Source organism: Scomber japonicus, chromosome 11, assembly GCF_027409825.1.
Source record: "Scomber japonicus isolate fScoJap1 chromosome 11, fScoJap1.pri, whole genome shotgun sequence".
In the NCBI taxonomy this organism is placed as follows: Eukaryota; Metazoa; Chordata; class Actinopteri; order Scombriformes; family Scombridae; genus Scomber; species Scomber japonicus.
In genome coordinates, this window is record NC_070588.1 from 13,823,966 (window position 1) to 13,848,963 (window position 24,998).

Below are 24,998 nucleotides of genomic sequence, written 5' to 3' on the forward strand. Positions count from 1 at the left end.
CTGTGTTTTGATGCTGTGTTACTCACCCACCGGGTCTCATCGTTGCACCATCTCAGTGCCATGCCCATCGTTTGCCACTAACAAAGATCCCCACCTCCATATCCAGAGTGGCTGCCTCATTAAATAGACCTCACTCATCTTCACCAGAGCCACAAGGCTCCCCACTATCACAGAGACTCACAGCCAAGGTAGGTGGATGCTAGTGCAGCACTGAACAGTAGCTACAGGAGTTCTGGAAAGAACATTAAAAAAAATTGTATAATCAAAAGACTAAGAAAATAAGAATTCATCTGACCGAAGGATCTACTTCTTGTCTCAACAGGATGGTGGGTCTCGGAGCCCTGACAAGAGATCTTCTCTGCCGCGGCACGCCATTCTGAGTCGCCGTGGATACCATGACCAGGAGGAGAGCTCTACCTCCATCACCAGCTCTGGCTCAACAGCTCCTCGCAGACCCACATGTAGGCAGCAGTTTCTGTAATTGACTAATTGACTCCCTTTACTAGGTATCCGTTTAGGTAAGTAACATTAGGTGGGTGGGTCTGCAACGAAGATCAGTGTCAAGACTGATCAAGAGCTAAAGTCTTTCTTGACATTTTAAGGCCAGAGTCTAACTTTGAAAACCTCATAAATTGAACAGATTTTTTTAGCAGCAACAACATATGCCAGAAGTTTTTACTATAGTGTGCCAATGGAAGATCCAGTTGTTAATTTTTTGCTCGCTGCATTGTTTTTTGTTTCTTTAGATTTTATTTTTACTAGCAATATAGCTGTAAATCTATCTTATTTTCTCTTTTTTATGCATCTCTCTCTAGCCCTCTTTCACCATCCCTTGCAACTGTTTTTGGCGTTTTATTCATATATATAACTGGCTTGTATGAAATACAACTGCCAACAAGCCTTAAATATCCACTTTCTCTTTTTTCACCGTCGTCCACTCTTTAATGGTTCCTGTCTCTAAATCTTAAACCTTTCCTCTTTTGCCTCCTGTAGCGTTTCGCACTGAGATGAGGGCAGAGCACAGGACAGGACGAGCCCCTAGTATGACAGGTAGAGGAGATTCTCCATAACTCTGTCATTGTGAAAATAATTTGTTACATGGCTGTTGCAATGGATTGCATGAGGTTGTACAGGTCTAGGTATAAAGTGGTATCCTCAGTAGTATGTATCAGGGTACAAAAATTGAATGGCATTCTTGAAATAATCTAAATTTCAATATCATGAAATACATCAGTTGAGTTATAAAGCAACTTAATGTCTAAGCTTCAAGGGGAGCAGTGAAAGCTTTTAATGTGAGCACCTTGTGAAATAGTCATTAACTGTTTTTATACTTACCAAGAACCCTATTGACCTTCACAGATATACAGTGCTTTAGACTTGATTCAGTACAGGTAATTATGCAATGTGGATAGTTAATATGATTGATTTTAAAACATAGAAATTACCCAAATTTGAATTATATACTTTGAGGACCATTAAAACTACAGGACTTTGCCTCTTTACCTCCAATTTAATCTTCATCCTTATATCCCTCCCCGCAAGTTGCAGAATCAATGCGCTCCCGTTCAGCTCGCAGTGGACATTCGACCCCCCGCACCCCTGGCTCCACAGCCATTACCCCAGGAACCCCGCCGAGCTACTCATCATCTTCCAGGACCCCTGGAACCCCACGCTCCCTTAGCTTGATTTCCCAGGAGAGGAAGGTGGCTGTTGTCCGTACCCCACCCAAGTCACCTGCAACCACGCCTAAGCAGCTCCGCATCATCAACCAGCCGCTGCCTGACTTCAAGAACATCAAGTCCAAGATCGGTTCCACAGAGAATATCAAGTACCAGCCTAAAGGAGGACAGGTGACACTCATCTCTCATGTTTACTCCAATCCCTGTAGTCTCTGTCTAAGTACTTGCTTGTTTTTTCACTTCACTAGTTTCAGTTTTTCCCACGTCTCTGTTATACCTGTGATCGTAGATATAATTTCATAGACATTTTTTCTTAATTAGTACATGTAGCATTCTTCCCCATAATGAAACACTGAATTCCAAAATAGCAAATCGAACTAAAAGTAAAACATGAATAAATAAGTACAAACAAATTAGATCTAAAAGAAGAAATTATAATATCATCTGCAAACAAAGACATTTCATCAAACCCGACCATAACTTGGATTCTGTCCTTAGGCTTCAAAGCAACAGTTAAGGGTTCAGTGGCAATAGAAAGAAATATAGGCAGACAGTAATTCTCTTTTCTTAAAGAAAAATCTGTACACTGTGTGCCGTTGAGGCGAGCAGTACTGGGTGCAACAATCTAAACTAATTGTTTGAGTGTAATTTTAAGTGTGTTTTTGACTAACCTCTTCTGGCTTTTTCCTCTGACTTTATATGTTTATTTCTATCCTTTCTCCACACACATAGTCTCTTAGTATTTTACCTACCTATTTCTACCATCACCCTTCAAATCCTCATGCTGGCTCACTTATGTAAGAGATTAAATGAGCTAAGAAAGAATATTTTGTGAACCAAAACTATATTAACTTATAGATCCATTTATCAAAACATTAAATTCACATTGATTAAAAAGTAGAAAACAATGTTAGAATTTAGCACCAAAATGCTAGTGCAGTTTGAAGAAATATCAAATCCCATTCAGATTTACTTTGTGGGCACTGGTTGTGATGACTTGTCGTTTTTCACTGAGTGGTATATCATCAAAGAGTAACAGAGATACACATACCACGCTGTGCTAAAATAAGAATTTACATATAACTCATTTTAGCAATACTTTTAATATTAACATTGAATAAAATGGCAATGTTGAGAACCAGCACCCACCTCTGCAATTATTTGCATTTTAGTCACTAACAGCTTATTGTTTTGATTCACCAGTCAATATGGTTGACTTCCTCTAGTGTCCCCAAATAAAGCTATAGGCAGCTGTTGCCAGCAAGTGAGCTCACATATGTGATTATATTTCCTGCTATCTGGGAAATGGCAGAGAGCCATAGTGAGGAAAAAACATTTGCAAACAAAACCAGGGCTGAAAGGTGAGCAAATATTAGACTTTTTGTTTGTCAAATTGTAAGAAAGAAGTCTCCAACAGGGTGTCCATGTTCTATTGCTTGGACTTTTATATAAGCTGTGTGCCCTCCTTAAACAGCTTTCAAATAATTAATGTGGCTATTTTTCCATTCAGGGATCAACAATACTGATCCTGAGGATAAAAGCTAAGACTGAGACTTCACTATCACTTTTCATAAAAGCTCTATGATGAGGGCTGGTGGTCCAATCTTTATTCAGCTACTTCTAACATTTCTGAGACCCCAAATTTCAATTAACTGAATGGTGACCTGAGTTTGATATCTCAGTGAGTGACAGAAATGTGAGCACTGCCTGTGCCCTCAGTTATTCCCCTGGCTTTATAAACCCAGGACAGCACTTCAGCCAACAGAAATCTGCATTTCAAATCATGTTTTCTGTTGCTGCACAGAATCTGCATTAGCAGGGTGTTTGGGAATGTACACCCTGCAGTTTGACAAATATCTTGTTCCAGCTTCAGTCTGAAACACTAAAGTCACCACTGTAACAGTAAGGATTGTGATGAAAACAGCAGTGTGTGTCTCTAGCCATCAGTTCTTACAAGCCTTCACTGATGACCTGATTAGGAGCCTTAGTGTTTGGCTGACATCTTTATGACTTGCCTGGGCTCTGTGCTGCTTTGTGCAGCCAGCCACCAAATAGGAAGGGATCATGCTCCAAATGCCTGCCTGTCTTTTGCAGAAGAAGCATTTGTGTGTGTGTGTGTGTGTGTCTGTATGTGTGTGTGTGTGTGTGTGTGTGTGTGTGTGTGTTTGTGTGTGTGTGTGTGTGTGTGTGTGTGTGTGTGTGTGTGTGTGTGTGCATGCAAACATGCATGTTGGGTCATAATCAGTGACTGTGCTTTATCAAGAATGGCAATATTATTTACACACCTGTTTTGGGAAACCTGGCTGTGAAGAGAGGGTGTCAACTTACAACAGGAGTCTTTGCGAGTGATTTTGTCAGGGTCACCTAGATGAAAGTTGTTAACTGATGCAATCTGGGCATTTGTGAAAAAGTGTCTTAGCGGCATAAGTAATCCAGTGCCACATCCGTGGAATTTCTTCTGTAGACTTTTGGCTGTGGAAGTGGTTGGCCAATGCTTGAGACAGGGTATTTTGGATCTGTTTTGTGTAACATAAAGTATCCTGTAAAAGGATTACCTCCTCATTAGAACTTTAATCTCGTCTGATAACTTGTTGGTTGAAAGATTTCATGTTAATATACATATTGTTCCTTCAGCCTACGAAGGATTGTCATAATAATGCAGAAAAGATACAGGATGCATTTCTGCAATTTCAAAAACCAACCAGCTCGTATTAACGTTCAGACATCACATCATCTTAATGTCCTGACAGTGTCAAACATTTAGTATACTCTACCAGACAGATTATTGTATTATTGTGAAAATTGTATTGATTAGTAAATATTACAAACTCAAGATTTCTTTACATGAACATTAGCATTAATAATTATAACATTGTTTTGTTTTTGTATAGAGCAGCTTTAGTGTCTTTACCCACAGCCTCACTGTGTGTTCCTGTGTGTGTGTGTGTGTGTGTGCGCTTACTTGTGTGTGTCACCCCTTGGTGGCATCAGGTGTCTCCCTAGAAGACATAAAGTAGTGATGGCAGTTTCCGGCTAAACACAGGGTTGAATGTGGCATAGGGATTGCCGTGATTCCCCAACTTCTCTTTGGCCATAAGCTGCCTGACACAAAGTTAAAATTTAATCATCCTCTTAAGGCAATGGCTCTATGATCTTTTGATGAGATGACTCAAGGGGTTTAAAGGCATAAGTGTGTTTTAGGAGACTCGGTTGGAAGTGTCTAGCCAAACACTTAATCCTAAAGGCTGCTATTTGCGTCTCATAAATGATTTAAACAAAGGCAGCCCAGAGAGGGATGAATAATTCCTGAATGTGAGTTATCGGACAATAAATGGAAGTAGAAATCTGACAAAATAGTGCTAGCCAACTCAAACATATGATAAACCTTTTCAAATTTTAGGTTAGTTTAGTTTAGTTTATAGTTCCAAATTAACTTGCTTGTGATCACATACAGTACACTCTGGTTTGGCAAACCTATATTTTAAACCAACATGCTGCAGCAAATTGTTTTTACAATCTATTTGTGCTTTGAACCACAATTGCACATATTTAGGCAGTAATGTTTTTCATCCTTTTCTTATCAGCTTGTAAAATAGCAGTTAAGACAGAGGATTTTTCTATTTTAAGTTTTCTTCCATATTAAACATGAATGAGCTGTTGATGAAAACTATAGTAGTGTGGGGTGTGCCTGAAGGTGAAGATGGTGTGTGAATGTTGTAAGGTGCATGTCTATGTTTGTAACATCGTATACCTTATAAACTGGGGCACTGAAGACCCACCTGAGGACCAAAATAAGTGATTATATTATCAGAGCAATGCTGAGCAGGCAACAGTCGGGGTGACATTTTGACTGATGTGCATCAGAAAACATATTGTATAATTTCCAATATATAGCATGATGATTTTGAGAACAATTAGTTTTTCGTAAGGAGTTGATAAACAGTGTCATTCTCCCATTACCCAGTGTGCTTTGCTCCAGCTCTTCCTCAACAGCTGAAAATTTTAAAGTGTAGATAGAGGTCACTATACAGTAGCCACCTTTGCAGTCGGCCATTTTATGTTCCTACAGTTAGAAAATACAATTTAACATGACAGCAATATACTTTACTACTCTCTTGACCCGTAGTAGTCCCAAGCACCTCCTGTAGTGAACCTCCCTCAGCCCACAGCAGGCCTTTGCCCGGCCACTGACCTGTCCACGACTGTTCTCATAGAATCACAAGGACCAAAATATGTCAGCAGGGGCCAAACACAGGGCCTCATGGATCTGGAAGTCAGTGCTGCGCCTCATCTCCGTTACTCTGAGTCTATCAGCGACACACAGTGTGACCTGGACCCAAGACTTGCTGGTACACCACAGCACTGTTAATTACGGCACCACGTTTCTTTTAGCGTCTGGAGTAGAGTGTGCCACTGGAATAATAACATTATATTAATCAGTTATTATGTCCATAATTAGACAGGGCTACTTGTGATTGATGAAATTTGAATTTTAATGAGACATTGATAAAGTTTTGAATTGACAAATTAATTTTAAACATAGATTTTTGAAAAAATGCATGTTTTTGTGTCTCTTACCTTACTCTCTTACTCTTACCTGCTACCTGATCTTACCTCTTCTCCTTCTGCTTAAACTCTTCCTTTTCAACCATATTTGCATAAAGCGTCACCATTATTCATGCTGAAGTCTCCTTCTTATTGAACTTACAAGCAAACACACATCTTGTCCTTTACCTCAGCTTTTAAACGAGCCACCAAACAAACATTCACGGGGAAACATGCATTGCTACCACTGTTAGCAGGCTAGATATCTAACTAGCTGCTCAACTACAGCACATTTAGAAGTAAGCATAACTGGAAATTTAAACGCCTTATCAAAATTAATTTGGGGATTTTGTTTACTCTATTAATTGTATTATAAAGGAGATTCAATTATGTTTTTATATGCAATTAATTAACTTACTTCTTAAATTGTTAAAATTCTGTATTTATTCCAGTGGAACACTCCAGGCCAATAAATCTAGTGCAAATGGATGATTGTTTATTTCACTGGCCCAAGGGTGCACCTAAACTGTAAGTCACCCGAAATATATGATGTAAGGTGTAGCTGGGGATAGATGAAAAGATGAAAAGATTTATATAGAATATACTCCAAAGTAATGTAGTTTACAATTCTTCCCTGTTCAGACAGTCAATGTAGTAGGTGATGGTTTCTAACTGTAATTTGTCTGGTCATACAAAGCTTGTAGTTTATTATCAAACATGTGCTGTGTTACCACCAAGAACTGGAGCAAAAAATAGATCGATGATTTATAGGCTAACTTTCCAAAAACTTTCACATATTAAACAACAATGTCTAGTTGTCAGCAATAAAAAAGACAGTGTCATGCATCAACATCAACTTTTTCAATTCATTGTTCATAAGTATCCCAGTTTTTCCCAGTATTGTTGATAAGCATTTCCCATCCCCTATTTAAGAGGCCCATACTTTCTCTGTATTTCTTTATAGATTCATATTTTAAACAAGAAGCTGGACTTCAGTCAGATACAATCAAAATGCAGCTCCAAGGATAATCTGAAGCCCTCTCCCCATGCAGGCAATGTATGAACTCTTCCATCTTTACCCTCTTTGCCCTCCCTCTTGATCCTTCGATCGAGGAGATGGGTGAAGACCAGATTTAATTCTAGTAGTTAGTTTGTCCAAGGACCCTACTGTGTATTTTAGTGACATGTTATTTTCATCTTGTTGTGCTGTGCAAGGCTGGATACATGGCCACTTTAAGTGTTATAGTACCCTAGTTTATATTTTACTTTCATACCTCATTTTCCTTCTGTAGTTTGATACTTGTACCCTTAAAATTCATTTACTCCCTTTCACCTGTAGTTTAAGGGTAACAAAGGTCACTTTTAAAGCTTATCTTTATGATTGTAAACCTATTTTAATCAAATAACTGTATACATGAGCAGCAAAAAACAACTAGTCTGTCAACTTCTGATTTTAGCTACCTTACCACTATCAGAAGAGTGCCATTAACCTTCAAAAACCTCACAATTTTTACACAAAGTGAAATTTGTCGCAATATTCCTTGCACTCTCAATTTTCCTTCTTCCAGCAGGATAACATTAGCTTTTATTTCAGTGTGCAGTGTGCCCCACGATTCATGATTAAGCATGAAACCCAGTAGTAAAAAGAACAGCCTAAAGCATTTATTTTAATTTAATTTGAGACAGATAATCAACTCTAATGAATTATCATAAAGAAATGATGAGTGCTTGTCAGGAAAATGAAGGAATGATAAGGCTGAATTTTATTTCTAATTTCTAATGTTTTACTGACACTCAAGAGGACAATGTTTATGGAAACACCAATTAATATTAAGTAGTCTTGAGAACTGTTTAATTTTATCTTCTGGAAACAGGGGCTCATGAATTGATTGATTGTGCATCATTTCATTATTTTGCCACTATTTTTCAAAGTTTGCTAACTGGGAACTGTATGCACTCTCTGTTTATCACTATCATTTATCACCCCCTCATTCAAAACTGGTGCTCCCTTCTCATGTTTTTTATGTCATATACAGTACATTAGGTATACTCTGTAAAGAATGTGTTTTGACTTTGAGTAATCATTTGCATATTCTTATTTGGTGTTACACTATATCAAAGCATTTTAAAGTATTGCTTTGGTGTATTCAAGGTATCTCGAAGATAAAAAAGATAAAAATACAGAGCTCACATCTCTCCTCTCCTCTCCTCTCCTCTCCTCTCCTCTCCTCTCCTCTCCTCTCCTCTCCTCATTGGATATGTATGTACTGTATGTCTTTTGTCAATCCAGTGTAGTTCCCATTGCTTTCACTGTGCTGGTTTAAATGTGTAATTGTTAGTGTTATGTACTGCACTGTACCAACTCTGCTGTGTCTGCATTTCACTCCTGCTTTCTCACTTTGCAGCTATGAGAGCCATTTACACTGTAGCACATTCATATTTTATCATCCTCACACCCTAAACTGATGGGTTTTAGCTGCATTTAATGTGCATCTACTTGTGTCATGTCAGGAAATGTAAAATCACAGAGGAAAGTCTGATGACTTACTCATGTACTGTATGTTCTTGAGAAGTTTTGATGAGCCTTTTGCCTCTTCTTGTGATACAGTTGTGATATCAAGATTTCCAGAAGGTTTTGCATTCTTTTGTGGATCCATGTAAAAGCTAACTCATTGCAGCAACATCTTGAAACTTTGACTGATTTCAGTTGGACATCATAGCACCATTTGTTGCAGGAAATCTGTTTCAGAGGATGTTACGTTGATTCGTCGAGGAAGGCATAGAGTAAAGAAGATCATCTTAATGAGACACCAGATATAAGCCAGGTTTAGTACATAAGCCAGGCTAATTTATAGGGTCAAAGCTTATACTGTGAGTCATGTGAGATTAATCTGTTTTGCTTAGCATGTTTATATCAGTGGGTGGATACAACCTGTTAAATATAGTGAAGTGTAATGCCAGAAAGCCCAAGCTTTTTCCCACCTTATTCCTCACCTCCGCTCCTGCAGGTTCTGATCCCCAGTGTTAAACTGGACTATAGCCATGTTCAGTCTAGGTGTGGGTCCTTGGACAGGAGGGGCTACTCAGCAGGAGGTGGAAACGTGAGTCTTGTGCCACAAATCCATTGTCTCAGTGTTGATGTCAGTGTTATACCTGTGTGTTGTGTTATGCTTTTCAGTGTCGCTTTTTCTTTTTCCACCTTGCTTTACAGTATCTCAGTCTACCACCCACTCACTGAGGCAGCAATGCTGGTGCTCTTACCTAACTGGTCTTCATTGATACAGCTTCCTCCAGTGGTGGTTTGTGTCCAGCAAAGGATTTTGAGACTAATGGTTGAATGCCTCCTCTCCAGCACTTGACAATATGAGGGACTGTTGCAGCTTTCTGACAATAGGGGCTCGATAACTTTAAGACAATTAAAACTTATCTCTTGACTTTACATCACTGAATCTCCTCAGAATAGTGTGGTTCTGTTGCCAAGCATCTCTTTAGTTGCACAAGGCAACATTAGGTTACCAAGGCAACAGCTGTATGCTTCATCTTTCTTCCAACAGGTCTGAAAAAATGCTGCCAGAAGCATAACATTTATAATTGCAACAGAAGTTTACCTGTAGCTACAATTAACATCATATGGTAGAACAGATTAATGGCTGTTCAGATAATGTGTTGGTTAAATTTCAGTTTGTGATGAAAAAACACAATTACTGAGGGAGTAAACAATGTAAGAGCTTAAACACATTTCAGTGGTAGCACCAAATTCAGATTAGACTTCTGTGAGTATTATTGTTCTATTTCGAGGTCATTGCTTATTACAAACAGAACACATGGTAATATTTACAGAAACATGAATTCCTCTCTAAAGCATCCCCAGACTTCCAGTGGAAATAGAAGCAACATAATGCCAGTGTAAAGTTGCAAAAAACAAGTATTTACTGTTTAGTGCTGATTTTTAAACAAATCAAAAACACAAATAATAAAAGAGAAGTTAGCAGGAAGGGAAAGAGCAGCAAATAAATGGAGCCACATCAAAGAAAAAGAATCATTCTACGACACAACAGCTACCAAACAAGCTTACACTAAAATAAACACAAAACATAACTCAGCTGCCTGATTACTTTATGCTTGCCTTGAACTACAGAGTGTACTTGCTTAATACTCGGGTTACTTAGTGGAATGACTCAGATTCTCAGCATTCAGGATCCTCAAAAGCAAGATAAATACTTACTGTCAGTACACAATGGCAAAGTCAGACAGCTCACTTTAAATCACAGTTGCTCAGCTGACAGCTCTAGCAGCTGAGGGAGCTGGACTGCACTGTAAGGTTTAAGTCATTAAAATACCAGAAGTGAAGTGGTGTCTCACTCCATCTGTATTTAACTTTGTTCCTTAAAATGAAAAACCAAAGTTGTTAATAGTCCTTGAACAGAAAAATCAGATACATGAACAGAAAGGCCTGTTTGCCAAGTTCAATGCAAATCTCAGGGACAGACTGTAAGAAGGTGTCATTTGAGTGTAAACAATAATTACTATTTTTAAGTGAGATATACCCATTAAAGTAAAAGGGTAGCAGACCAAGGATGGACTTATAAATTAATGTACCAGTGAGTGAGTCTGCATAAGGCAAGTGAAGGCCACTAAACTCGTGCCTTAGAGCGCTGTTGTACACAGTATCCAGCCAATGCAAACATTGTTCAAGGACATGCATGTACAGCAGATCAACATAGTCAAGCAAGGGATGGAACGTAGCCTTAACCTGGAAGAACAGGAAAAGCAGGATTTAAAAATACAGAAAATATAAATATGCACAAGATGTCTTCTAACTCACTGTTAAGTTGATTCTCAGTGTTTGTGCACTGAAGGCTTCAAGTGCCACATCATAATCATCATCAATACTGGAACAGGATTGGCCTCAAAACTAGTTGTGATGTCACAAATCCTGCACATAGCACCATGCCTTAAAATCAATTTTCCAGAGAAACTTTCTTCTATGTGCACATGAATGTGACAACAGCCTTCCAATGTCGAACTCTGGTCACACACCATTCTGCATATTCAGCTGTAGGAACGAGAAGAAAAACATATTTTGAGAGGAGGGGGACTCTAAGATACCCATCCTGGAGGCTTCATCACTCATGACTGACATGAAAATATTTGCACCAATAATGGGTATTTAAGATCCAGTAACACCATAATCGACCTGCCATGGTGTTAAGCTACCAAGTGCAGGTAAAGCAACTTTTAATACTTTATATGTATGCCTGTATTTGTTGACATGCACTTGATAGACATGAGCAGACCTGTCCTTTCATGTTAGCCTGTTTCATCCCTAGCTAAAACGTTTTATGAATCATGAAAAACAGATTTTCTTTTTTTAAAAGTCATCAAATGTAGTGGATTCTCTGTAAATAGAGTGAACATGGCCAAAGGAATAAAAACAGCTAAAGCCTAACAGGGTTAGTGGATTTATTGCTGGAGAGGTGAGCCAACCTGTAGCATTATGTCCACCCACACTGGCACAAACCACATCTCATCTCTTGTCTTTAAAATCACGCTGTATATCTTTTCTAGTGTTATGCATGTGTGAGGGCGTCTTGGTAGATAAACTACGGGTGTGGTGCACACTGAAATTTGTGCTCATGGTGTTGTGGTTGGTGTTGTGGCCCAATGAACCACGATGTTCATCATTGTCTCACTTTTCCTGTCAGGCTACTTAATAAAGCAAAGCCCTTTAAAAAGATGAACACCAAATCATTGGTCACAAAAGACATTTAAATCACTGACTTGGCAAAGTGATTGCTGACCACAGGTGTGTCCTAGTGGTTCATGTCAAGCTGTAGTGTTATCTCTGCTTGTTCATTGTGCTGTGTCTAAAGCTTTATAGCTCTGCTCTGTTTTCTGTCTCATCAGTTCACTTCTTACACATATCTCTGTGGTTTTCTCTTTCCTTTCTCTTTATATCCCCAGGGTGTAGCACATGAACACATATCTCCTCACTGTCTTACACTGAATCTTCAATATTATGCTGTATATTTTTTTTGTGAATGTGCTAATACATTATTAGCTCAGATGTGCACTTTAAGACACAGTTACAGGACCCACATAGCTTTTAATCAATCTCAATTTGGTTGGTTTAAAAGACACCAGCAGTACTCCACACAGCAGAATGCAAGGACTGTCATTTAATTTAATAGTCACTGGTATTCTGCACTTGTGCTTTTTTTTTTTTTTTTTTGCTTGCGCTATCTACTAACTACATGCAATTCGATTTCATTGTGTTGAAATGTAAAAAACTGCAGACTTTCACCCCCAGTTGCTCAGATATACTATATTGTCTATAAATCAGGAAAGAGATGTTGTCTGTATCTTTTATGTGGACATCATGAGGGGTCAGCAGGAATTTTTAATCTCTGTGTGAACTGTCCCCTGACCTTGTCTCCCTCTGACTTTGCTGTTTACAGGTGCAGATACAGAACAAGAAGATTGATTTGAGCCATGTGACCTCTAAGTGTGGCTCTCTAGACAACATCCATCATCGACCAGGTAACAGGCAGCTTGTTCACTTTCAGGTAGAATTTAACTCAACATCTTAGGGTATATCCAATCACTGTCCACATTTTACTTTCTGTGAGAAGCATTGAATCCCTGGCGAGGAGTGCAGTGAGGCAGCTGGTGGGGAGAGTCTGGCACATATTGTGGAGGAAAAGTTCATATAAATGATATATGACCTGGAAGGGGTGGGAACATTGTTGCTCAATAACCAATCACACATAATATCTGTCTGGTAGTAATACATCAGATACCTCTTAAGGAGTCCTACAGGATAGATGTTATAAGACTTGTTTACCTGTTTGAAATTGAATGTGAAAACAAGCCACCAAAAAAGGAAACCTAATCCAATCTAAATAATATATTTAAATTCCAATCAGCTCTATTATATTATGCGTGTAACAGTTTTCGGTACAGTTTTTGAAACTGAATTCTGTTCACCTCCATTGCGATTTGATGGTGCTATGATGCAGTGGTATATTAAATCTTTGCAAACCAAATCTGCATGATTAGAAAATATTATTCTTATCTGAGTGAACTGGTCATTTAAATCATTACTGTTGGAAGCAATACAATTACTGTCAACCAAAAACACTGCAAGCTGATTATTAATACAGTGTTGAAAAGATGCTGTAACATTGCCTGCATGGCTTCCAGACTGCTTGCTGCTTGGCTGTGAGATGTTGCTCCCATCCCAGATGCAAATGAAACCAGATGGTGGCAGCTTCTGGTTCTGCAGCCCCATCTGCTGGTCTCATGTTTATTTTTTATAACCTTTATTTATTGAAGGCTCAAGGGCCATGCATAATTTCAACTGATGTCCCTTTTGTGATTTTCTCTTTACACAAGCACATTTTCCAAACTCATATGTTCCTCTCTAAAGTTTAGTCAGTGGCCAGTTGAGTAGATACATGGTGACATGGATATCAGTGTAGTATTCGGGGTTTTCTTCTGCCATTATTACCCTAGACAAACTCCAAACACAAATAGATTTGATCATAATTTATTATAACCTGTTTTTACACCTCCTTACTTCTCTCTAGGGGGCGGTAACGTGCGTATAGAGAGTGTGAAGTTGGACTTCAAAGACAAAGCCCAAGCCAAGGTGGGTTCCCTGGATAATGCTCACCACATTCCTGGTGGAGGCCAATTCATGGTAAGTGCCAGCTCCAGTGTCCCAATCCATGATTTAAAGGAAAACATCAAGTTTTTGAGAGATTGTCTTATTAGTCAGTTTAAATAAATAGTCAATCAAGAAACACATTTTTCTTCTATTTTTGAAGTAGCTGTGCACATTATTGGCAGAATGAGTAGGATTTGTTGGTTGCAGCTTGTAAACACACAACACAAACTTGCCCCCTCCTCCCTGGCTCAATGACGCTGTAGTGTAGCCATAGACTGTTAAAAAAAAGAGCAAAAAAGGCTGTAGCCACCATGACTTGTCAACCATTAGTTTGTGGATTCCCATTTTGAAGCCTCAAGTCAGGCTTAACAGGTTTAAAACAAATATTCTAACCAGAAAAACTGAGCAGCGCATTCCCTAGAGGGTCTCTGAACAAGACGTTTCAGGCAGTCAAAATGTTGAAAGAATGCAGGTTTAAGTCATTTCCACATTGACTTTACTTTTCAGAGCTGGAGCTTGCCGCCTGAGTCTAGTGCTATGTCGCTAATTTTTTGTAGAGTCCCCCCCCTTATACCCTGTGTACTGTTATTGGCTAGGGGCTACACACCCACTGCCCAAAACCTAAATCCTAGATGCAGCCCAAATACAGTAAAATAAGAAAAATACAGGGAGATAGCAGGATTTCTGCAGATACAGAAAATGCTAGTGATGATTGAGATGGATTATTATTTTTATCTATACATTGTTTTTTAAGAAAATCCTACTTATTCTGACTTTAAATCAGTTTTTAATAAAGCCACAGTCCGCACACAGGGCATATAAACAGAAAAATCTTCAATGTATGTTATTGCAATTTTAAGAAAATATGCGGCATAGTCTCTTATAACATAGAGTTAAATTTTGCTGAAAAATATTTATTTATGTTATATTCTTAAAAATGTATTTCCAGCAGTCAATCTTCCAAAAACTTGTTGTATTCCTTTATCTGCCAGTGAGGGTAGCAGTAAAGGTAAAGGTATAGTATACGTGACATTCACTCCATATGGTAGAAGTAAATTCAGCCACTTTGAGATGCGTTGATCAAATAAGGCTCTGATGTCAACTGAGGGCGAAGAAAAACAGCCTTCAAGTGAAGTCTACAAAACAGACTCATACAGGTCTCTCGGGTTAAATACAATTTGCAGAGATTCTAAAGCTGACTCACAAAGATACATGTATTTTGGTTCACTCAACATGGTATGACAATAATATGTTCCTATGTCACACCACCTCCCTCTATTAGATTGAGAGCCACAGGTTGATGTTCCGCGACCAAGCTAAGGCACGAGTGGACCACGGAGCTGAGATCGTCACCCAGTCACCAGGATTGTCCGGCTCAATGTCTCCCCAGCGCCATCGGGACAGCCAACTATCCTCCTCCGGCAGTCTCAACATGATGGAGTCGCCACAGTTAGCAACCCTAGCTGAGGATGTCACTGCAGCTCTGGCCAAGCAGGGTTTGTGAAAACTGGATGTCTGGATTGCTCCTCTGTGCACCCAGGACATCCTCACCCTGATCTCCTCAAACTTTTCTGCCCACTCCTGCCGCCCTGAGGCCAACCTGTCACCACAACTACTCAAGCAAACCACAGCCTCTAAGCATCTCCACTTAAAGATCCATCACTCAAACATCAACTCTAAGTAGAGACTCGAATTAGGAGCTACTGTACTTTGGTCCTCTTTATTTCCTGTCTATTTTAATCCAAAAAATGTGCTATTTGGCCTCTCTTTTTGAATGATGTTGCATAGAATAGTTCAGTCTTAGCACTGGTCATAGATAGGATTGAGTGGTTATACATAGTGGGGGCCAGGTATTGGCTTGACTGGTCCTGGATCAGTGTTTTGAAGAAGCTACAGCTTTTTTTTCCACATATGTGGCCATATATGTGGAAGTGATGTGGCCAGCACACCATGCAGCACGTGTTGTTCTTGCCCAGTAAACGTGCATGGACGCCAGACCCCTTAACAAACCAAGCATCCTTACTGCAAGTCATTCTTGTCATCCAATATATAATATATCTAACAAATATATATAGAAACATGTATAAAAATACAAGTTTGTTGCCATCTATATGTCCTCAAAACATTTTAAAAGGAAGCAACAATATGGCTATAAAATATACCTGTAAAATTGCATTATTGCAAGAACCAGGTCATGTTATGACAAGCATGTATTGATTCTAATATTAAAAGAGGCTATTTTGTAATTAAAAAAAAAGATTTTAGTAAGTTATTTCCTCAATTATTGGATAAAAATTAAACAAGTTCATGTTTTGTAGTTACTAGTTGTTTACAGTGTAATGCTTGGTGACAATGTCAGACAGCTGATTTGGTGTTGCTAAGGAATGCAGCTCAGTCCTGTTGAAGAGCATCATACACATGTACCTGCTCGGTAGTTCGATATAGTTTATACACCAGAACAGTAATAAACACAGGAACTGAAATTCATTCCACCAAACTCCAATCTGAAAAGAAAATAGTAAAAAGAATCTTGTCTTTACAGCTGCAGTAAATCGGCTCACATGAGTGAAGAGTATAGACTTTCCTCTGCTAACACAGGCGATGTTGTGCTCATCAGGACTGTCTTTTGTCTGAACTGCAGAGGAAGAAACTACAAGTGCGACATGAGATTTATCAGAAGATGCAGCTACTCTGAAATCTGTTTGTGTGTGCGTTTGGTGTAGATCCCATGCCGTTTTACCACGGATGCTACCGTATCTGGATGTTTTGTTGCAATATGTGGAAAAAGAAAGTTAAAAAAAATATTTTGAAAAATCCGTTAAAAAGATAGTAGGTACATGAAGAAAAATAAAACGACCGAGGGAACTCGGATTCTGTTACATCTGTTAGGAAAAAGTGTGTTTGGGTGATCTAGTTTCTTTTTCAGACACCATTTGTGATATATCCTGCCTCCTGCCTAATTACTGCCCTCACCTGCAACTGTTTGTTTGCTTCTGTGTTTTTTCTGCATTCCCCATCTCCATGTACCCCCTCCCCCCCTCCTGCTCCACCCTACAGCAACTGTAAATGTATTTAAAAGGTCAAGTAGATGTACGCAGTTTTTCTCTTGTTGATATGACACCAATTACAATAATTAATGACAATAAAAAGGACAACAAATGAAACTGGAGTGCTGTCTTCTTTTTCAGATGACAATACACACAGTTAAAGGTTCAACTTTATGGGAAATATTTTGTTGCTGAGAATTAGACTAGAATATTGAGACCACTCAGTTAGTTTGTCCATTATGAAGCTGTGGCCAGCAGCTGATTAGCTTAGCTCAGCACAAAGACTGCAATCGAGGGGAAACAGCTAACCTGCTTCTGTCCAAATGTAACAAAATCCAGCATCAGCACCTCTAAATCTCACATATTAACACATTATCTAGTTTGTTTAACTTGTATAAGAAAACAATGTCTAAAATATTGTGTGCTAAGCTTAGCTAACCAGCTGCTGGGTAACATAAGGGAGTTGTATCAATCTTCTCATCTAACTCGCAAGAAGAAAGCAAAAAAGCACATAAAAAAAGGTTATTGTCTTATCATGCATCTGACTAAATGATCTGTGGCTTGCTTTAAATAAAAAGAATTGGAAATAAAATGGGAGTTTGTGAAAAGTTTATTGGGAATTGTCAGAGGAGAGTACAATAAGTTAAGACTCAGGGATGGGTTGGGTGAGGAGTGGATTCATTTTGATGGCCAGTCCTGGGCCAAACCAGTCACTTTAGAGGCAGATAGCCAGACAGACAGTAAGTGACGGGCGGGGTTGGTGGTGGTAGGGAAGAAGGGGTTCATCAGTATCCCATCTTTCCCTCCATCACAGCTCTACTGTGAAAACCAGTGATGACAAACACCCTGATAAGACAGGGGCACATTGGTGTAAATGAAGAAAAAGAGCTTGGGACATCTTCCACGACAGAAGGAGGAGGAGAGAAAAAAAGCACCAGTTGGACAAAAAGAGAGAGAAAAAATGAACAAAATAAAAGACATCTCATAGTCCTTTGTTTCCCCTGCTTCCTCATGTTGTACAGGAAACAGTGAGTGGATGTCGCGACACCATGGGGTCTGCACATATCCAATGCTCACCACCGCAGTGGCAGGGTCCTTACACAGACATGATGTGCTTGACAAAGGCTGTAGATGAAAACCAGGGCAGCAAGCAGAGAGAACAGAAGAGAAGGAAAATGAATGAGTGAGGTGAATGTGAATATTATCATTATTCAATTCAATGCAGACTTGAAAGTTCAGATGCAGACCTATATATGAAGGAGTTGACATATTGAGTACAACACAATATAAAGTGTGTTTACGCTGGTTTATGTAATTTAAGTGTCTGTGGAAAGTGAAACTTGACACTTTCTGGGTTAAATATGTATTTACAGAGTCCCAGCAATTTAATATTACACTTCCATTAAGATGAGACTCACAAGATAGATTTAAAAAAAAATAATTGTCAAAATTGAACCAGCAGAGGCCGACATATCCTCCCTTCTAGTTTAAGCAATGTGGCAAGATCCAAAACTGCTGGATCCTACATTGTCCATAATGAAACTAAATGATTTCCTTTTTCAAAGACACACAGTTGTTGTCTAAGAAGTTATTTGCATGACATGTAAACTAAACTTCATTAGTTGAGTGTACAGTATAATAGAGTGTTATATTAGCCTCAAACAAGTCATATTATTATAAACTGTGGCTCACCCTCATAGTTCACACAGCCACTCTCGTCCTCCTGTCCCTGCATGAGAGCGTCAATCTCAGTCTCAGTCATCTTCTCTCCTGTAAGGGGCAGCAGATGACAATGAATATTAGTAACACGCAAAAGCACATAGTAACACAATACAGTCAAGTCACTCAAGCCCTGGCCTTACTCACCCAGTGTTGAAAGAACAATGCGCAACTCAGCACCCATCACTGTGCCGTTGCCCTCCTTGTCAAAGACACGCAGACCCTCAACGTAGTCCTCGTATCCTGCCTTATTTGGGCTGGATACAACGGTCTGAAGCATGGGCAGGAAAGCCTCAAACTCTACTCTCTTGCTGTTCATGTCTGCATGAAAAGAGACAGAAATAATAGTCAATGGAGATGAAGAAGCCAGACAGGTTGAGACAATAGGCACCACACTCATTTCAACATCACTACAATATTTATTCACCTTTCTACTACAGTCTCTACTTTGTTACAAACTTTCATGATGGGGCCCAGTGAGGCTTTCAGACAAAGTGACAGTTTGGATGGATATATGTTTTGTTTATGTGTTTTATGAGTTACAGCACTGGCTCTGTAAATAGTGCTCAATTCTCATGGTGCAATTTTAGTTAGAAGGTTACAGAGACTGAAGCTTATGCAAGACCACATTAGAGGCACATATTAAAGATGAAATTCTGTGCTTTTTCATAATTTTACAAAGCAATGTGTGTAGTAATGCTCTCACACGCGCTGCATTTATAGTCACACAAACACACACACGCGCAGTCACTCTCTAGTGCACGCTCTTGCTCGCTCACTCCAGATTCCGGGAGATTAGATCTCATTTGCGGGCGTCAAGGAGCCGCTATCAATATGCGGGAGACTCCCGGAACTTTCGGGAGAGTTGGGATGTCTGTATATCATCTCTCCCTAGCTCCCTAGTTATAACAATGTTTAAACAGGCTGCTAGTAATGCTATCTGTGCAAAATAACATTAAAAATCATCATAATCATCATTAACAGGACGAGAAGTAATATCTTGTATGCCCAGTTGCCTATATTATTCAGTCCCAACAATAATTAAATAATGACTGAATATTTCCTAAGAATTCTTCAGCAATAAATTGTCCAATTGAAATTTAATGAATTTCACATACTATAAATCTATCAAACCCTAACATCAGCCAATTCAATGATAAAAACATTGACTAAACAAATTTCTTACCATCAGCGGAGGGGTTTCCCAACAGTTTGGTCACATCCTTGTTGGTGGGGTTCTGTCCCAGAGCACGCATGATGTCGGCGATCTGGTTGTAAGCCACCTTGTTGTCACCCACCCTGTCAAAGAGTCCAAAGGCCTCCTTATAGTCTGCAGAACAGGAAGAGAAGAAGATATGATCTACTTGGTGAGTCCAATATTTGTGTTGTTTTCATTAAAAGATTTGAGTGTGTGTCAGAGGTGTTTAACAGTGAGGTTATGATGACTGTACCTTGTGATGCCACAGTTATTATATTCTTAGCCTTTAGACTTCAAACAATGTTATAGTATTATATAAAATAGATATTTACTGTGGAAGCCAAAGAGTGCAACACTTTCTGATTTGTTTAGTGTTATAAATGATGTCCTAGAATTACAATAACAATTGTATTTTAATAACTTATTTTTATTTTATTTGTTCATGCTATTGTGCTCTTTATATTGATGAATTTGTTTGAGAGTAAGCTTGGAACAAAGTTACACATGAAATCCAAAAAGAGTAGAAAGGCTATTGGTTCTATTAATAATATATAATAATAATCACAATGCATTTTATTCATAGGAGCCTTTCAACAAACAACAAGAGCAAAAACATCAAACATAGTAAAATTAGCAAACATTGAAGTGGAAGTGCAATTTTACAAAAAATAAATAAATATGAATGTGATGGTCAGATGAAGTTGTGAAGAATTGTTTTTTTATTTAATAGATTAAACTTGGCCTAAATGTATGTGTATGTTTCTGTTATTTATGTATTTAGAAAGATATTTAACTTATTTTATTTTACAATCCTGCAGAGTCCTCAATATTGAGGTTTAATAAGTTAATGTGTTTTCCCACAATGAAAGGTAGCAGTTTTTAGCTTGTAGCTGTGGCTGTCCTTCCTGCCAGCAGATGGAGGCAGTTCCTCTACCAACTGATGAGGGAAATACAGCCTATAACAAGGGCAAGACGTCTGTATAGGTTGTGGTATTATTGGTTGAATAGACAGACTCCTACAGAGCTCAGTCACCCTTCATACTATTTCTATCTCAGCTGTCCCCTTCTCGCTCAGCATGGCTGTGGGCTCTTTTAAAAGACCACCTTGGAATTGATAAACATAGCTGAGAATATGAGCCCCCTCCTTTTAAAGGCAAGGCCCCTCTGTATGTGAGCTCAGTAAAAGTAGGGAATGCTGACTGCAGCATAGCAAGCAGCCTGCCAGACGACAGGTCTGGTGGTATCCAATCCAGGGTCATAAGGGACAAAATAGCAGACAAGTTTTTCTTCCATCTAAAAGACTACACCGTTACCCATTAATCCATCTATTATCCCTGGGATAAACTGATGAAAAGGTTGGCTGCTGTGAAAAATGTAGAACCTTGGTGCATGGTGTGATATCACTAATGAAGTGACACAAGGTTTTATATCACCAATAATTGCAGATAAATAATCTGCAGTTAATATTAGAGCACAAGGATTGGCTGGTTGCCCAGCTACTCTGGCTGATATGCACAAATAATCTGATTTTTGTTGACCTGTAAACAATTCATCTACTGTCATTTGTATCTGCTCTGGTTAAAGGTATTAAAAGTTAGTGCAATCAGCTGTTTGTTGGGAGTGAACACCAGCAGATGTCCAGCACAACACATTACTTTTTTAATATGCTACCATTTGCCAAATGTTGCACTAAAAACAGCTGACAATTACTTTTGGAGTGCAGTTTTCAGTTTATTTATTTATTTAGCCAACAACAGAAAGGTAGGAAAACATAATTTTGTGGTTGTTTGTTTTGATAGCATATTGTTTCATGACAAAAGTTACTTAAATTTTACTGGACAGTTTAGAAGTTTCTTGTGCATTGTTTCTTGCATTGTTTAATCGCTATAAGATTTCACCTGGAATTCAGTGAATGGAGTGTCTAAACTTAATGACAGAAGTGACCAACTGTCATGAACACATCACAACCAAATCTGTGGCACACTGCAGGGTGGCATGGAGCATGTTCATCGCTAAGAGATATCAAGAGAAAGTGCCACATGGCTGCAAAGGTAAAATGGGGTTCACTTACCTTCAAGCTGGTCTGGGGTGAATTCCACCTAGAAGCCAATACAAAGCAGCAAATTTGCATAAATCAGTACAAACACAACACACACAATTCTTGAGATGTTTTACAAGCTATTTATTTTAAAGCACAACCACATTTATTCAAAAGGCCAACATAACCTGGCATTTTTCTTAATCTAATAAACTGGTCTAAACTAAGATTAAATTTGTCTCTTTGCCAACATTAGCTTCCTAAGGTGGTACCCGATCTGTGGAGGTCCATCTTTAGCTACATTAACATGTCCACATTTGGTGTCGCCCTGTCTTGCTATCACACAGAAGTCACTGCTCTGTTAGTCCAATCCAGAGAGTCAGGGGTGTGGTTTAGGACACCCTGAGTTTGAGGGGTCGTAGTCATCCTCCTCCTCCTCAGCCCTCTGCACAACTCTTAGTGTGGTCCTTCAACCCATAGCTGCTCTCAGTGTTTCACTGTGAACTTTGCATCCACTTGTAGATGATCATATGAATATGTCTACTCTGGTCTTTGTCTGATTGTTTTGTTAAGGTGAAGATAAATTTGCATTAAACCAAATATCCTAATTTAGTAAGATTGTGACATTCTCTTTTACCACCATCACACTTTTCTTTGATATGAAAGCTGAACATTATGCTGTATCTGTGCTGTTATTAAATTGACACGTTTGATCAAAGTAGTATCAGCACCCCTGTATCATTCTCACACTGTCTGCCCTTCACATCTATGGAATAAAAGATAAATAATGCTTATTTTGCCTGAGGCCCCTCAAGAACCTCTTTATAGTATGTCTAGGTCTGTCATGCAACTCAGAGTGGAACTAGAAAATTCAAATCCCAGCTTTCCCGAAGCAGCTATCAGCCTATCTCCATCCATCCCAATAGCAGACCAGATCATGCTTCATGTACCTTGACAGCGGACAGGTCGACGGCTGGTGCAGCAGCGGGAGCAGGGGCAGGTTCCGGTGCAGGTGCTGGTGCTGGTGCAGGTTCGGCCTTCTTGGCGGGCTCGGCCTTCTTGGCGGGAGCCTTAGCGTCCTTCTTGGGTGCCATTTCAGTTGAGAATAGAACTGATTTGTTCCTGAAACACAGACAATTCCCGGTTCGGGTGGAGTGTAGTACAGAATGGAGCGGACTCGGAGCAAGACATCACCGTTGGGCGTATATATATGAGGCTATTTTCCTCTTGACCCCCGTCAACGCTATCCCCGCGTGAGGATTGGACAGCCGATGGGAGGGGTATGTGTATGTATGTGTGACTCACTCTAAACATGGATTATAGGGGTTGCGGTCCAGAAAGGTGTTTATTTATGCCATATATATATGTAAGCAAAAACGAAAACACTAGAAAGCGAGGTTACTTGGGGCCATGCAACTTCCTGTGGACCACAAGTGAACAGTTCCACTTTTACGCACAGCGTTGCGCACCATTACGCACAATCTAGTCCCATCTGAGAAACATGCTCGGATCTTTGATTATGTTTTAGCGCCTTACGATTTATTTATGTTCTAAGATGCATCATCCTGGAGCCGTTTCGCCATCTCTATAATATCATGTGAGCAATAAACGTTTAGATCAACCTCAGATATAAGATACTTATAAGAAAAGGCGAGCGTTTCCTGTAAAAGAAAAAAAAAAGACATAGTGTAGGTAATATGTTTCTTGAGGCAAGATGTCCAGAGAACTTTATGGTAGAAGTGTCAGTAGTTTTTCATTTTTGGTTTGCCTGATCATAGACACTTTATTCACCACAGCATCACTGATGTGTCTCATCTCAACTCTGCTGGACTCATCAGTGGCTCCATCTAATGTTGTGCAGTCCAGCATTGCACATACATTTATTTTCTTTATTTCTAGCATTAATCCACAATATTTAAAAAAATACAGTTATCCTACATTAGGCCAAATGTTTAAGGAAATGTGTCTAAAATAATGCAACAAACATCTAGAATATACACATTTGATGTAATGGTGCAGCCACAATAATTTATTTACATATTGGGCTGAATATTTTACTCATGAGCATCTTAACTGTGGCTGGAAGAAACACATTTAGAATATATGCATATGTTTGTGTCAAACAGTTTGTAAAACTTAAGAAGAAATAATTGTAAGTTAAGATTTGTGGAACTTAAATCAAAGAGGAAGAAGAGGATGAAGAAGCAACTAATCATGCAAGTTGCTGGAAATGGTGTCTTTCAGATGTAATAATGAGTCATTGTTTATTTCTGGTCACTGAGTATGTGTGTTGGGTAAAGCAGCACCTGTGTTCAATTTGTGGCTCTGTGTCGGTGGGATGAGCAGTCACCACCACTCCCAAGGAGGATGTGACGTAAAAGCACAGGGAGATGAAGATCTATTGGAGCTTTCAGCTGCCGATGCCAGTAACCCAGACAAGGCTAAGAGTGCAAATTCTGTCTCCTTAATTCTTGTCTATATCTGTCTCCCTGTGCCAGCGGTGCAACCCTGCCCCCACCACTGTGACAGGGCCTGGTGACGAAGGAACTGCATAGCTAAAACCCCCAAACCCCCACCCCCACCGCCCCATCCATGCAGCCCGCCACCCCCACTTGCTTTCACTGACCCCATCTCCACGAGGGCAAGCCAGAGAAAGCCTCAGTCCCTCAGCTGTCATCTGGGCTCACCCTCAGCACCCTACTGCACCTTCTTAGAGTCTGACTTCCATTCAATCCCTCCCCTTATAGAAACTCCTTGCACCTGTGCTTCAGTCCATTCTGAGCTCCAATATAGAATCTTAATGGGTTCTCCATCAAGGAGGAGCTTGGTTTTATTAAGATGTGATGGCAGGTCAGCCTGTAAAAAGAAAAACAAGAGAGTTCATGTTTATTTGGCAATCAAGTTAACATGTTTTATTGAATAAAACATATAACAGTTTTGGGTTTCTTCTGCCATTATCCATGCACTGTACTTCCAGGGCCAATTCCCAGTTCCAATGCCACAGCAGTTAGAAGAAAACAGGTTTCTAAATACATTTAGTGTACTGTTACTGAGTCATACTAATCACATAACCCTAATCACATTAGTGAGGATAAACAATCTT

At 39.3% G+C, this 24,998-nt stretch overlaps 2 protein-coding genes across 2 annotated transcripts in view; one reads left to right on the forward strand and one right to left on the reverse strand.

Annotated features, from left to right (window-relative positions):
* map2 (microtubule-associated protein 2) overlaps positions 1 to 15,428 on the forward strand; it is a 39,372-nt gene extending 23,944 nt beyond the window's left edge. The window contains exons 11-18 of the mRNA XM_053329153.1: positions 323 to 461; positions 994 to 1,050; positions 1,543 to 1,850; positions 5,894 to 6,028; positions 7,189 to 7,281; positions 12,683 to 12,764; positions 13,814 to 13,926; positions 15,176 to 15,428. Coding sequence (XP_053185128.1) covers positions 323 to 461; positions 994 to 1,050; positions 1,543 to 1,850; positions 5,894 to 6,028; positions 7,189 to 7,281; positions 12,683 to 12,764; positions 13,814 to 13,926; positions 15,176 to 15,397 — 1,149 coding nt within the window. The 3' untranslated portion in view covers positions 15,398 to 15,428. The remainder of the gene's footprint in view (positions 1 to 322; positions 462 to 993; positions 1,051 to 1,542; positions 1,851 to 5,893; positions 6,029 to 7,188; positions 7,282 to 12,682; positions 12,765 to 13,813; positions 13,927 to 15,175) is intronic.
* A 2,106-nt stretch (positions 15,429 to 17,534) lies between these two features.
* Positions 17,535 to 23,079, reverse strand: myl1 (myosin, light chain 1, alkali; skeletal, fast). Its single transcript, XM_053328095.1, has 6 exons — positions 22,846 to 23,079; positions 21,929 to 21,956; positions 19,846 to 19,989; positions 18,807 to 18,980; positions 18,633 to 18,710; positions 17,535 to 18,065 (listed from the first exon to the last, which is right to left on the reverse strand). The coding sequence occupies exons 1-6, from the start codon at positions 22,987 to 22,989 to the stop codon at positions 18,037 to 18,039; spliced, it is 597 nt and encodes a 198-aa protein (XP_053184070.1). The 5' UTR covers positions 22,990 to 23,079; the 3' UTR covers positions 17,535 to 18,036.
* Between the last annotated feature and the right edge of the window lie 1,919 nt (positions 23,080 to 24,998).